Genomic DNA, 13,352 nt, shown 5'->3' with positions numbered 1-13,352 from the left:
TGTATTCCTCACCGGCGCATCCTTGCATTCAAACTACCAGTAAGTGAAAAGTAAGAGGACACAGATCTTTAAAAAACAGTAGATACTAGAGCTGCATCTTTCCCTGTTATTGTTCCAGTCTGGCTGATTTTGTACTAAGCAGGTATACCTTTGTTGAAAATATATGGTAAAGGTTTAATTTAGAAACAATAAAAAGAAACCAATAATATACTAAATAAGAATGACTTAAATACTGGATTTTTTTTTTTAAAGTGTTTGTTTATTTTGAGAGAGAGAGATAGAGGGAGAGAACAAGCAGGCAGAAAGAGAGAGAGAATCCCAAGAAGGCTCCACCTTCAGCACAAAGCCTGATGTAGGGCTTGGTCCCACTACCCTGGGATCACAACTTGAGGTGAAATCAAGAGTTGGACGCTCAACCAACTGAGCCACCCACGTGCCCCTGGATCTTGTTGATAGCTTATCAGTGGAGGTTGTTTGGGCAGAATGTCATACTTTTACAAATGGACACAAAGATGAAAGTTGATCACTGAAATTTGCCATATCTCTGTAGTAAGTTAGACTCTGCATTTTGTGTTGATAATAGTAATTGCTTCAGATAGTAAAATGAGCCCTATAACACTATCTCTTGTGTTAGAATGTTTGACTATTTTGAAGTCAATTTAAAGTCATTCTTAGAAAGTGAAAACTCAAACCCTCAGAATTAAAGGAAAAGAAGGGGAAAATGCCTTGTTTTTAAAGTCATGTTTGTGTTTTTTCCTCTAGATCATTTTCATGAATTGTATAAAGTAACACTTCTCCCAAACCAGACACACTATGTTATTCCAAAAGGTGAATGCCTGCCTTATTTCAGCTTTGCAGAAATAGCCAAAAGAGGGATTGAAGGCGCCTATAGCGACGACCCAATAATTCGACATGCTTCTATTGCCAATAAGTGGAAAACGATCCACCTCATAATGCACAGTGGAATGAATGCGACCACAATACATTTTAATCTCACATTTCAAAATACAAATGATGAAGAGTTCAAAATCCAGATAATAGTAGAGGTTGACACAAGAGAGGAACCCAAAGTGAATTCTACAACCCAGAAATCTTACCAAAATTTGGTTAGCTCCACAACACTTCTACCAGAGGCAGAAATCCTGTTTGAGGATATTCCTGAAGAAAAACGCTTTCCAAAGTTCAAGAGACATGATGGCAACACAACAGGCGGATTCCAAGTGGAGATGAAAATTCCCCGAGTGAATATTTCACTCCTTCCAAAAGAGGCCCAGTTGAGTCTCAGTAACTTGGAGTTGCAACTAGAACGTGGAGACATCACTGTGAAAGGGTACAACCTGTCCAAGTCAGCTTTGCTGAGATCTTTTCTGAAGAACTTACCAGATGCTGAAATAAAAATAAATGAAGATATAATAACAGATGAAAGAAATGACAGTGTAGAGGCCCCGCTGGAAAAACAGGTTCACAAAAGCATCTTGCCATATAGTTTGGGCACATCTGAAAGATTACAGAATTCAACATTTCCAGCAGCAACAATAAAAGTGAATGGCCACTACCAGAGTCAGAATCCACCCCTGGACTTAGAAATGGAAGGCAAATTTAGATCTGAAATTCTGACCCAAGATATAACAGGCGGAAGTGTATCAAAAGAAAAGCTCTCACCTCGAACTGTTCCACTGGAAGACCAGATGACAAAAGAAAAGAAAATCACAGGGAAAGAAGGAGAGAAACACAGAATGGAGGAAAATGTGAACAATTACATAGATGTTAATGAAGTATTACCTGGAAGAAAACTGCAGCATCACACAGACGGTTACCTGGGCTTTTTGCCGTGGGAGAAAAAAAAGTATTTCCAAGATCTTCTTGATGTAAGTTACATCCAGCCTATTCCTTCCTATGCGCAGGAAAAAAAATAACCTTGTAAGTAGTAACTATAATAGATGCCATTTATTCAAGACTTCCTGTGCCAACCATTGAACTAACTAAATGCTTTTTCTTACATGGTTTAATATAATTGTCCCAATACCCTTAACATAAAAATACCTTAAAAGGTTGTCTACTGTCATGATCCCCATGCTATGGTTTAGGAAACTGAGTGAATGAGTCAGGCAGTTAGCCAGGGGTAGGCCCTGTGTAAGTAGTGGGGAAGGGATGGTATCTTATCTTCACTTGGTAGGTTATGATTTCAAAAAATGCTTTTGTGTATGTTGTATGAGTCAGATCTGATATTTCTCCAATTTTACTGATGGAAAATACCCCAAGGTGCAGATAAATTCATTAGCTTCCAGTGTGAGCCAAGCCTCGAAGTTTGAGTGCTCACTCTCCTATACAACGGCTTCCATGGTGTCATGGTGTCATGGTGTCATTTGTACATCTGCCAAGTGCTGGCACTGTGGTCACTGCTGGGGAATGCAAGACTATTAGAACAAGCTCGTGGAGACTCAAGGGGCAAGCTGGGAGGACAGATTTGTGTATAAATAATTGTAGCAAGGTGATGAGGGTCTCTTGAGGTATGGGCAAGGAGTCCAAAGGGAAAAATTCCTTAACTCTACTGAGAGGTATTGGGGAAGGCATCGTGAGGAAGTGCTCTGTAAGCTGACCTTTGAAGGGTGTGTAGGAGCTGACACACCAAGAAAAACACTGTTGTCTAGGCTGGATTATGAGCAGAGCACAGTCATGAGTGGATGTCCGGCTGGGAGAAAAAGAGGATGAAGAAGGGAACTTATTAATTTCATTGTCTTTGGAAAGTATTTGTTCCTCACACAGTAGTCCTTTACTAATCGTTGAGTGAGGGACTGCAGAGTTCTTGCCTGTGATGATTTCCTCACTTTTCCAAGCCCTTTTCTTTATATTTTAAATGTTTATTTATTTTGAGAGGGTGAGCAAGCAGAGGAGGTGCAGAGAGAGGGAGAGAATCCTGAGCAGGCTCCACACCGTCCGTGCAGAGCCTGATGTGGGGGCCTGAATCCATGAACCATGAGATCATGACCTGAGCCAAAACCAAGTTGGAAGCTTAAGTGACCGAGCCACCCAGGCACCCCTTTATTTTAAGTTACAAAAGTACTGTAGTCTAGTGGTAAAAATTGCAAGCAATCCAAAAAATATACAATGAAAAAGGGAATGATCTGCATCGCTCCTTCCTTAATCCCCCTATTTGAAATCATCTCTATGAAGAGTTTTGTGGGTACTCTTCCAGTGTTTTTATATAGATGTGCAAACATACAAACTTTATAACCTGTTTTGCAATGGTGAAATGACACTATTTATATTGCTTTACCAATGTCTGTTGATTTAGTACTGAGCAAACCCATGCCAGTGTCATTGTGTTATTTAGCAGCTGTGTTTGTTCTGCAGTTAAAAAATAGTGTTGCAATACATATTCTTGTACATATATCTTACTCTTGAGGAAGTTTTTACTTCTGTGGGTAGAATTGCTAGGTTACAGTAAAATTTAGCTGTGTCCTTCTGAAACGCTGTACCACTTTATACTTCCACAGTATATAATACAAGAGTGCTTGTTTCTCCACAGGCTAACCAACAACAGTTAATGTCCATCTTTGGTTTGTTTTGACCAGTTTGAGAAGCAAAAATATTTTCTATTTGTAAAGTGTGTTCATATATTTTGCAAATATTCTTTACTCATTCACTCAGTTCTGATTCTTACTGGTTTTTGACAGGGCTCTTTAGTTATAATATTAACACTATTATATGGTGAAACAGTTTTTTAGTCCTTGTGTTCAGAAATCAAGTGCTTACTGCTTTGATGTCATCACTAGAAACAACTTGATATTGATCAAGTTATCAGTGGCACCTGGGTGGCTCAGTTGGTTAGGCAGTGTCCAGCTCTTGACCTCAGCTCAGGTCATGATCTCATAGTTCTTGAGTTTGAGCCCCACATTGGGCTCCGTGCTGACAGTGTGGAGCCTGCTTGGGATTTTCTCTCTCCCTCCCTCTCTGCCTCCCCCTCCCCCACTTGTGCTCTCTTTCTCACCCAAAATAAATAAGCCTTTTTTTTTTTTTAAAGAAAGTGCTATCAAATGTGTTTTTAAATAAATTTTCTAAATACTGCATTGAATTGGCTATGAAATTTCATGCTCAGTGACTAGTCCTTGAAGAATACCCTATAAATAGAATTCCATCATACAACGGTTGTTCACCAGCCAATAGTGGTGATACATTCACTGAAATCCAGTTTAGTCCTGCACTTGGGATTTTTTTTTTAGTGTTTTTGTTTATTTCTGAGAGAGAGAGAGAGCCAGCGAGCAAGCAGGGGAGGGTCAGAGAAAGAGGGAGGCACAGAATCCGAAACAGGCCCCAGGCTCTGAGCTAGCTGTCAGCACAGAGCCTGATGCGGGGCTCAGACCCACAAACTGCGAGATCATGACCTGAGCCAAAGCCAGACACTTAACCAACTGAGCCACCCAGGCGCCCCACACTTAGGATCCTTAAAGTGACCTGTTAGCACTCATTTCATTTGCCATAGTTAGTGGCTAGTTACATAAAATAGTACCTTTATCTGTCAACAGAGTACACACTTGTGCACTAAACACAATGCTGTGTTACATGGAATTCTCTTTTCAGGAAGAAGAGTCATTGAAGACACAGTTGGCATACTACACTGATAGCAGATACACTGGGAGGAAACTGAAAGACACATTTGCAGATTCCCTCCGATATGTAAATAAAATTCTTAACAGCAAGTTTGGATTCACATCTCGGAAAGTCCCTGCGCACATGCCTCACATGATTGACCGAATTGTTATGCAAGAACTCCAGGATATGTAAGTCTTGACTGTTTGAGCTGCTTCCACATGCTCAGAGCTAAGTCTGCTTAACATGGATACTTTTGCTGTGCTACATGTATGGCTCTAATATTTGATGACTGATGTCTTGAAGGTTCATCTAAATAAGTGAGAAAGAAAAAGATTCTAACTCCACAAATGTTAGAATGTATATATATTTTTTTGGTTGAATCAATTTTTAATGTTTTTTTTTTTTTTTTTTTTTTACAAATAGTTTATTGTCAAATTAGTTTCCACATAACACTCAGTGCTCATCCCCACAAGTGCCCTCCTCCATGCCCATCCCTCCTCCCCCCCACATCCATCAGTCCTCAGTTTTTGTCAGCATTCAAGAGTCTCTCATGGTTTGCCTCTCTCCCTTTCCTCTACCATTTCCCCCCTTCTTCACCCCCTTGTTCCTCAGTTAAGTTCCTAGAATATATTTTAATGTAAATTAATGTCTATATATGTTTTAAATGCCCAGAGCTCACTCTATGTTATGTTTGTACAGGTTTCCCGAGGAATTTGACAAGACGTCATTTCATAAAGTGCGCCATTCTGAGGATATGCAGTTTGCCTTTTCGTATTTTTATTACCTCATGAGTGCAGTTCAGCCACTGAATATATCTCAAGTTTTTGATGAAATTGATACAGACCAATCTGGTATCTTATCTGACAGAGAAATCCGAACACTGGCTACCAGAATTCATGACCTGCCTTTAAGTTTGCAGGTGTTGTATTTTTTCCCCCTAAACTTTCCCTTTTTCTCTTACATATTTCAGTATAATGCAGGTAAAGGTAATTCCTTTAATTATTCAATGAAGGTATTCACAACTAGTCCGTTTTTAGTGCCAAAATTAAAACCAAACTTGAGGTTCATGTTTTATGAGATTGTTTTTAGGCTTTATGTAGGCATTGCTATCGTATTATCTGGAGAAGAGCCAGACTGTCCCTGCATATAAGACTATTGTGACAAGTTCACTCAGGAGCTTCAGGTGTGGCCAACTGGAGTTCTGTCTCATTCAGGCCTAGGTTGTTGCACAGTCCCCACTCTCACCACATCCTCTAGTCCCAGGAATGAGAGACTCGCTAATGGAGAGTGCCAAAATGACACCTAACCACAGGACATCCCATCTCGGGATTCCACTGACCATTCTGTATAAAATAGAGCCTCCTAGTCCAAGATGTTCTACATCTGGATGAAGATGAAATACCTGTGTTTGTATTATCTCATTCTGTTCTTTTTAAGGTGTTTTTATTTCAAGAATCATATAGTCAAACTCTCTTTGAAGACAGCAGTTTAATTAAAAAACTTTTTTAAAGTTTATTTTTGAGAGAGAGAGAGAGAGAGAGACATGAGCGGGGGAGGGACAGAGAAAGGGAGACACAGAATCCAAAGCAGGCTCCAGGCTCCGAGCTCTCAGCCCAGAGCCCATAAACTGCTAGATCATGACCTGAGCCTTGAAGTCAGCCCCTTAACCAACTGAGCCACCCAGGTGCCCGGAAGATAGCATTTAAAGAAGTTTTAGAGATGTTTACATAATTTTTATTTTTTAAAACCACAATTATTACTTGTATTATACCTAGGTTTATCCTTTTATTTTGCTTTGTTAGGATTTAACTGGTCTGGAACACATGCTAATAAATTGCTCAAAAATGCTTCCTGCTAATATCACTCAGCTCAGCAGTGCTCCACCAACTCAGGAAGCCTACTATGATCCGAATCTGGTAAGTGGCATGAGTTCCTTTATGTAAAACAGAAAATATACTTCAAACAGTAGAAGCAGGCTCTATATTTATCTTTGGCAGAAAATGGAAGTTCAGACAATCCAGAATCATTTATATCTTGCTTCTCCTACCTAGTGGATTTTAAACTAACATTGAGATTGGTTGCTAATATTCTGTAACCAGACATCTGTTCACTAAAGATAGCAGAAGATAGCCAATGAGAATACTTCAGAGAGTTTTGCTGGTGTTCACACTCATTCAGGACTTCTTCCCCCCACCTCTACTTTCTTATCTGTCCTTCACGGTCTCTCCTCCTCCAGTTTTCTTTCTAAAGCTTATAAACTTTGGATTCTTAGTAAGACTTTACAGTTAACCAAACCCCTGCACTTACATAGAATTTGCAGAAGTGTGTTCTTTTCTAAGGAACATGACTTAACACAAAGAAAGCAGTTATTCTTCTTGCCCTGTTATAGGCACAATGAAAGATTATGGAGAAATTTTAGTTCCCTTTTGAAATGCATACATTTTTCTTCATTAACAGAGCATTTTAGTATTTGCTCGCCTTCTGGCATGAGATTTAGAATCAGTAAATATCCTTCATATGTTAAGAATTAAGTAAAGTTTGTTTGCTAACTATTATAAGTTAGTCTTGAGGTTTATGCAGATAAACTGCTTGGAGCATGAGTACTGGTTATACTGGCAACATTAGTTAACATTACTAAAGTGAACTCTTAGCAAGATGTTGGCTTCATTACTGTAATTAACTGATTGTGAAAGTACTTCCTAACTAGACTTTAAGAATGACAGGTTAGCTTATGAGTATCATGTAGATCAGTTCATTAGTTAGAATTTTTCTTTCTGAAAAAAATGGTAACAATAACTTATGAGACTATTTTAACAGATAGTATATAGTACTGTGTGATTAAAATAAAAATTTACAAAAACAGGTAGTTAGCCTGCAGGCCAATTAGATTTTTTCAAATATTGTATTAAAATATTTGTCTTTATTACTGAGTCATTGGTGCCTCCCCCCTCCGCTAAATTTTGCACTGAGGCTAGTACTTCACTTGCCTGATGCAATGTCTGTATTTTCTCATAGCCACCAGTCACTAAGAGTCTAGTAACCAACTGTAAACCAGTAACTGATAAAATCCACAAAGCATATAAGGACAAAAATAAATATAGGTAAGTAGTATGTATAATTTCTCTGTTTAAGAATAATTGTTGGAGTCTGGTATTTTCATAATTTTATCTCTGAACCCTTTTAAAATTTATGTCAGATTGTTTTCTTTAGTAATACCAAAAGATTAAGTCATTCTCAAGATGTTGACTGTTAAAGTTTTATAAAACACTTTTCTTATTGAAATTTCATTTTTATTCCCACATAAATATTTAAATTCTTTAAATATGTTTTGATAATTAGGTTTGAAATCATGGGAGAAGAAGAAATTGCTTTTAAAATGATTCGTACCAATGTTTCTCATGTGGTTGGCCAGTTGGATGATATAAGAAAAAACCCCAGGTACCATAAACTTTACTTTTTTGAGTATTTTAAGTTCACAGCAGAATTAGAAAATAGAGAATTCCCATAACTTAAAAAAATTACCTTTAATTATGCAAACAAACATGAAAAAAAAAAAGGCAGTAGGACTCAAGAGAAGGAAGTGGCTTATTTTCTGTTTGAAGCAGATGGTAAGGTCTAATGGTGAGGTAGAGTTTGAGCTAGAGAAAGCAGTTACGAGTTGAGATAGGGTTCCCTCATGCACAGCGACTAGCACGGACTTGTAAGAGTTTGGTGACACGAGCTATTCAATGAGTCCAAGCAGTGGACTCTGTCATGGGGAGTGAGGCCAGACAGCTGGAGCTCTCATAGCATTTCTAAAAAGGTGCTTCCAGAAAAGTTGTTTTGGTAGTTAGACTTTTTAATTCAAAGTAAAGTTCAGATTAGTCTCAAGGAAAAAGAAATGTTCTCATAAATGTGAAAATTAATCCAATGAACTTCAGTCATTCCTTGGGGATGAATAAATGTTCAGGTTTATATTAGCCTTGAAAATTTCCAGCCCGGGTACCCTAACATTTGCCTTGGATAGTTTGATGAAAATTGCTTAAAACCTGGATTTTTGAGTTTTGAACTTTAGTGGGAAGTATTTCATCAGCTTCCTGGAAAAAAAAGACCTTGGCATATAAAATTGAGTATTCTTCACCTGAGTCTTTTAAAATGCTTTTATAAAATTCTTTAGTTTCTTTATATTATGATTTTATTTATAAATGATCAGAGATATAAAATTTCTAGACATTTTAAAGCCATGCTATTTTTTTCTAAAAATCTCATTCTTGGTTGGGAGTGGGGGCAGAAAGGGGAGTTTTAAGAAAAATGGAAACATCTTTAATGCTTATTTAGTATATTCAGTAATTCGGTACAATACTTTATACTTCCTACATCATAACAAGTATTTCTCACAAGCCAAGCAAACAGTAAGCCATGATAGTTAATAATCACCCAGCTTGCACCTCTCTGTACTTGCTGTTCCCTCTGACTGGAATGCCCTGCCCTAATTTTAAAAACTAACTTTAAAAAACAATTTCAATACTTGCGTTTTGCTTCCCCCATTTTGTTGGTGTGCACTCCCATTTTGTTATCTGTGGCAATACCATGTGAGAATTTGTAGTTTTCAGTTGTACCTTATACTTTTATGTCTTTGTAGCAGTTTGAAAGTTTTTGGGTGAGTGAATTCATAGACCTGCATGGTACTTAAAGAGTCTGGGTTTTAACTAGAAACACACATGGCAGTCCAGGTTTAGTGTCTCACTGGCCCAGTTACCTCCTCTGACCTTGAACAGCTCTTAGCATTTTTAACTCTTTATTTGCTTTGTTTTATTTTTATGGGTGCTCATTTTTAAGTTAGGATTGGAAAACCAGTATTCTGACTGAAACTTTAAGGACAGACTTGCACCATTAAACAAGGAGTCTGGGCTAGGCCGGGTCCAGGCTTTTCCCTCCAGCCTCCTCATCTCTGCTGCCCTCCTGGTTGTGTTGGCTTCATCTCCAGGCCGGAAATAAAGTAGTCACAGCAGTGCTAGATGTCCCTGCAGATGGAGCCATGCTCTGAGGCAGAAAGGGACTGCCCCTTTGTGCTGTGTGGTGTCCCCCCACTTTTACTCCAGTCACTGTGAAGAGGGATTCATGTAGAGTCAGGAGACGCCTCTGGGATGAAGTGGGCTTGCCTCCCTTTGAGTCAGCTCATGGGGAGAGAAATACTGAGCAAAATGCAAATTCTCTTTGGAAGAAAGGGGGTGGTGTTTGCTGGGCACCCAGCAGGGTCTGCTTTAGCTAACTCTGTACCCACACACACCCTTTGTCTCATGCACATGCTTTCTTCTTAAATTTTTGCAACTTATGAAAAATTTTGAAGATACAGAAAAAATTTTTTAAAAAGTGCAATGAATCTCATAAATACTTGACCCAGATTTTAAAATTGTCAGCATTTTGTCATATTTACTTGACCTCTTTTTATCTACACAGACACACACACACACCACACACAAAGGTTTTGTGTTTGTTACTGGGTGTTTTTTTAACCATTTGAAAATTAGTTTCAGACACTCAAACTTTACTCCTCATTATTCTAGTACATATCTTCTAAAACCAAACCATTCTCCTTTATTTTTATTTTTTAAATATTTTTGAGAGAGAGAGAGCATGTGCATGCGTAGGGGAGGGACAGAGAATCCTAGGCAGATTGCGCACTGTTAGAGCAGAGCCCGATGCAGGGCTCAAACTCAAAAACTGTGAGTTCATGACCTGAATTGAAATCAAGAGTCAGATACTTAACTGACTGAGCCACCCAAGAACCCCAAAGCCATTCTCCTTTATACCAAAGACCATTAACATGTATCCGAGAACCTTAACATTGACTAATACCACCTAATAGATAATCTGTATTCACATTGCCTAGTTGCCTCCAAATGCCCTTTATAGCTATTTTTTTAAATGCAGGATATAATCAAGGCTTATGCATTGTTATTAACATATCTCTTTAGTTTAAAGCAGTCCTCAAGTTTAGAGAGTAGATAGGATAATGAACTGTCACCCATCACTCACCTTCAGTAAGAAGAACAATATGGTTGTTGTTCTTTCATCTAAACACATCATTCCTTTACTATCATTTCCTGATTATTTTCATGTAAATCTCAGAGACTGTATCATTTTATCTCCAGATATATAAATTTCTCTAAATTAAAACAACTCTTAAGAGAGATACATTGATCCAGGAGCACGATAGGAGAATTCGAGAACTGAGGGATGCAATCAAACGGAACAATACCGTTTGAAGTATCATAAGAATTCCAGAAGAAGAAGAAGAAGAAGAGAGAAAAACAAGATCCATCTATTTTCTGTCTACAAGAGACTCATTTTAGATCTGAGGACACTTTCAGATTGGGTGAGGGGATGCAGAACTATCTATCATGCTACTGGAAGTCAGAAGACAGCTGGAGTAGTCATACTTCAATCAGACAAACTAGACATTCAAGTAAAGGTGGTAACAAGAGATGAAGAAGGGTATTATATAATAATTACAGGGTCTATCCATTAGGAAGAGCTAACAAGTTGAAAGGTCTATGCACTGAATTTGGGAGCACCCAAATATATATAAAACAACACAAACCTAAGCAATCTTAGGGTGCACTTTAATACTCTACTTACAGCAATGGATACATCATCTAGACAGAGAATCAGTAAAAACACAATGGCCCTAAACAACACATTAGACCAATTGAACATGATAAAGATGTTTAGAACTCTACATCCCAAAGCAGTGGAATACACTTTCTGCTTGAGTGCACATGGTACATTCTCCAAGATAGATCACATACTGGGTCACAAAGCAGTCCTCAATAAATATGAAAGAACTGACATCATACCATGCACACTTTCAGATCACAATGCTACAAAACTTGAAATCAACCACAGGAAAAAAGTCTTGAAAACCTCCAAAAACATGGAGGTTAAAGAACACCCTGCTAAAGAATGAATGGGTCAAGCAGGCAATTAGAGAAGAAATTTTAAAATATATGGAAGCAAATGAAAATGAAAATACAACTATCTAAACCCTTTGGGATGCAGCAAAGGCAGTCCTAAGAGGAAAATACATTGTAATCCAGCCTATCTCAAGGTACAAGAAAAATCCCCAATACAAAACCTAATAGCACACTTAAAGGAACTAGATGCAAAACTGCAAAGACACCCCAAACTAAGCAGAAGAGGAGAAATAATAAAAATTAGGACAGAAATAAACAATATAATAACTAAAAAAGAAACAGTTGAACAGAATAAGGAAACCAAGAGTTGGTTTTTTGGAAAAAAAAAAAGAAATTGATAACCCTCTAGCCGGCTTCTCAAAAGAAAAAGACAGAGGACCCAAATAGATAAAGTCATGAATGAAAATGGATTTATTACAACCAGTCCTTCAGGAGTACAAGCAATTATCAGGGAATACTATGAAAAATTAAATGCCAACAAACTGGACAACCTGGAAGAAATGGACAAACTCCTAAACACCCACATACTACCAAAACTCAAATGAGAAGAAATAGAAATATGAGCAGACCCATAACTAGTGAAGAAATGGAATCAGTTCTCAAAAATCTCCCAACAAATAAGAGTTCTGGATCAGATGGCTTCCCTAGGGAATTCTACCAGACATTTAAAGCAGAGCTAATACCTACTCTTCTCAGGTTGTTCCAAAAAATAGAAATGGGAGGAAAACTTCCGGACTCATTCTAAGAAGCCAGCATCACTTTGATTCCCAAACCAGAGACCCAGCAAAAAAAGAGAACTACAGGCCAATATCCCTGATGAATATTGATGCACAAATCCTAAACAAGATACTAGCAAATCGAATTCAACAGCATATCAAAAGAACTATTCACCATGATCAAGTGGGATTCATTCCTGGGTTGCAGGGCTGGTTCAGTATTCACAAATCAGTCAATGTGATACATCATATTAACAAAAGATAAGGACCATTTAATCCTGTCAGTAGATGCAGAAAAAAAGCATTTGACAAAATACAGCATCCTTAATAAAAACCCTTGAGAGAGTTGAGATAGAAGGAACGTACTTAAACATCATAAAAGCCATTTATGAAAAGTCCACAGCTAATATCACCCTCAATGAGGAAAAACTGAGAGCTTCCCCCTAAAATCCGGAACATGACAGGGATGTCCACTCTCACTACTGTTGCTTAACATAGTGCTGGAAATCCTAGCATCAGCAATCCGACAACAAAAGGAAATAAAAGGCATCAGAATTGGCAAAGATGAAGTCAAACTTTCACCTTTTCCATGATACCCTACATGGAAAACCCAACATACTCCACCAAAAGTCTGCTAGAACTGATCCACGAATTCAGCAAAGTCAAAGTCACAGGATACAAAATCAACGTACAGAAATCAGTTGCATTTTTATACACCAATAATGAAGCAACAAAAAGAGAAATCAAGAACGTGATCCCATTCACAACCGCACCAAGAACCATAAAATACCTAGGAATAAACCTAACCAAAGATGTAAAAGATCTGTATGCTGAAAACTGTAGAAAACTTATGAAGGAAATTGAAGAAGACACAAAGAAATGGAAAAACATTCCATGCTCTTGATTGGAAGAATAAATAGTGTTAAAATGTCAATACTACCCAAACCAATCTATACATTCAGTGCAATCCCAATCAGAATTGCACCAACATTCTTGTCAAAGCTAGAACAAATAGTCCTAAAATTTGTATGGGACCACAAAGGACCCTGAATAGCCAAAGCAGTATTGAAGAAGAAAACCAAAATGG

At 37.9% G+C, this 13,352-nt stretch overlaps 1 protein-coding gene and 1 long non-coding RNA gene across 4 annotated transcripts in view; one reads left to right on the top strand and one right to left on the bottom strand.

Moving 5' to 3' along the window:
• The window catches only part of GNPTAB (N-acetylglucosamine-1-phosphate transferase subunits alpha and beta), a 94,240-nt gene that overhangs the window by 64,235 nt on the left and 16,653 nt on the right, over nt 1-13,352 (top strand). For all 3 annotated transcript variants that reach the window (XM_039252490.1, XM_039252492.1, XM_039252491.1), the window contains 6 exons: nt 763-1,868; nt 4,582-4,781; nt 5,293-5,512; nt 6,396-6,509; nt 7,609-7,694; nt 7,933-8,031. In XM_039252490.1, the coding sequence (XP_039108421.1) occupies nt 763-1,868; nt 4,582-4,781; nt 5,293-5,512; nt 6,396-6,509; nt 7,609-7,694; nt 7,933-8,031 (1,825 nt within the window). The remainder of the gene's footprint in view (nt 1-762; nt 1,869-4,581; nt 4,782-5,292; nt 5,513-6,395; nt 6,510-7,608; nt 7,695-7,932; nt 8,032-13,352) is intronic.
• The window catches only part of LOC120245436, a 38,666-nt gene continuing 26,616 nt past the window's right edge, over nt 1,303-13,352 (bottom strand). The window contains exons 2-3 of the long non-coding RNA XR_005531785.1: nt 1,783-1,894; nt 1,303-1,386 (exon numbers count right to left, since the gene is read on the bottom strand). This is a non-coding gene — a long non-coding RNA (uncharacterized LOC120245436). The remainder of the gene's footprint in view (nt 1,387-1,782; nt 1,895-13,352) is intronic.

The sequence above is a fragment of the Hyaena hyaena genome, unplaced genomic scaffold (assembly GCF_003009895.1).
Source record: "Hyaena hyaena isolate Hyena2069 unplaced genomic scaffold, ASM300989v1 scaffold_417, whole genome shotgun sequence".
Taxonomy (NCBI): Eukaryota; Metazoa; Chordata; class Mammalia; order Carnivora; family Hyaenidae; genus Hyaena; species Hyaena hyaena.
The sequence above is the reverse complement of the archived record's forward strand: the minus strand, read 5'-3'. Positions and strand labels throughout refer to the sequence as shown.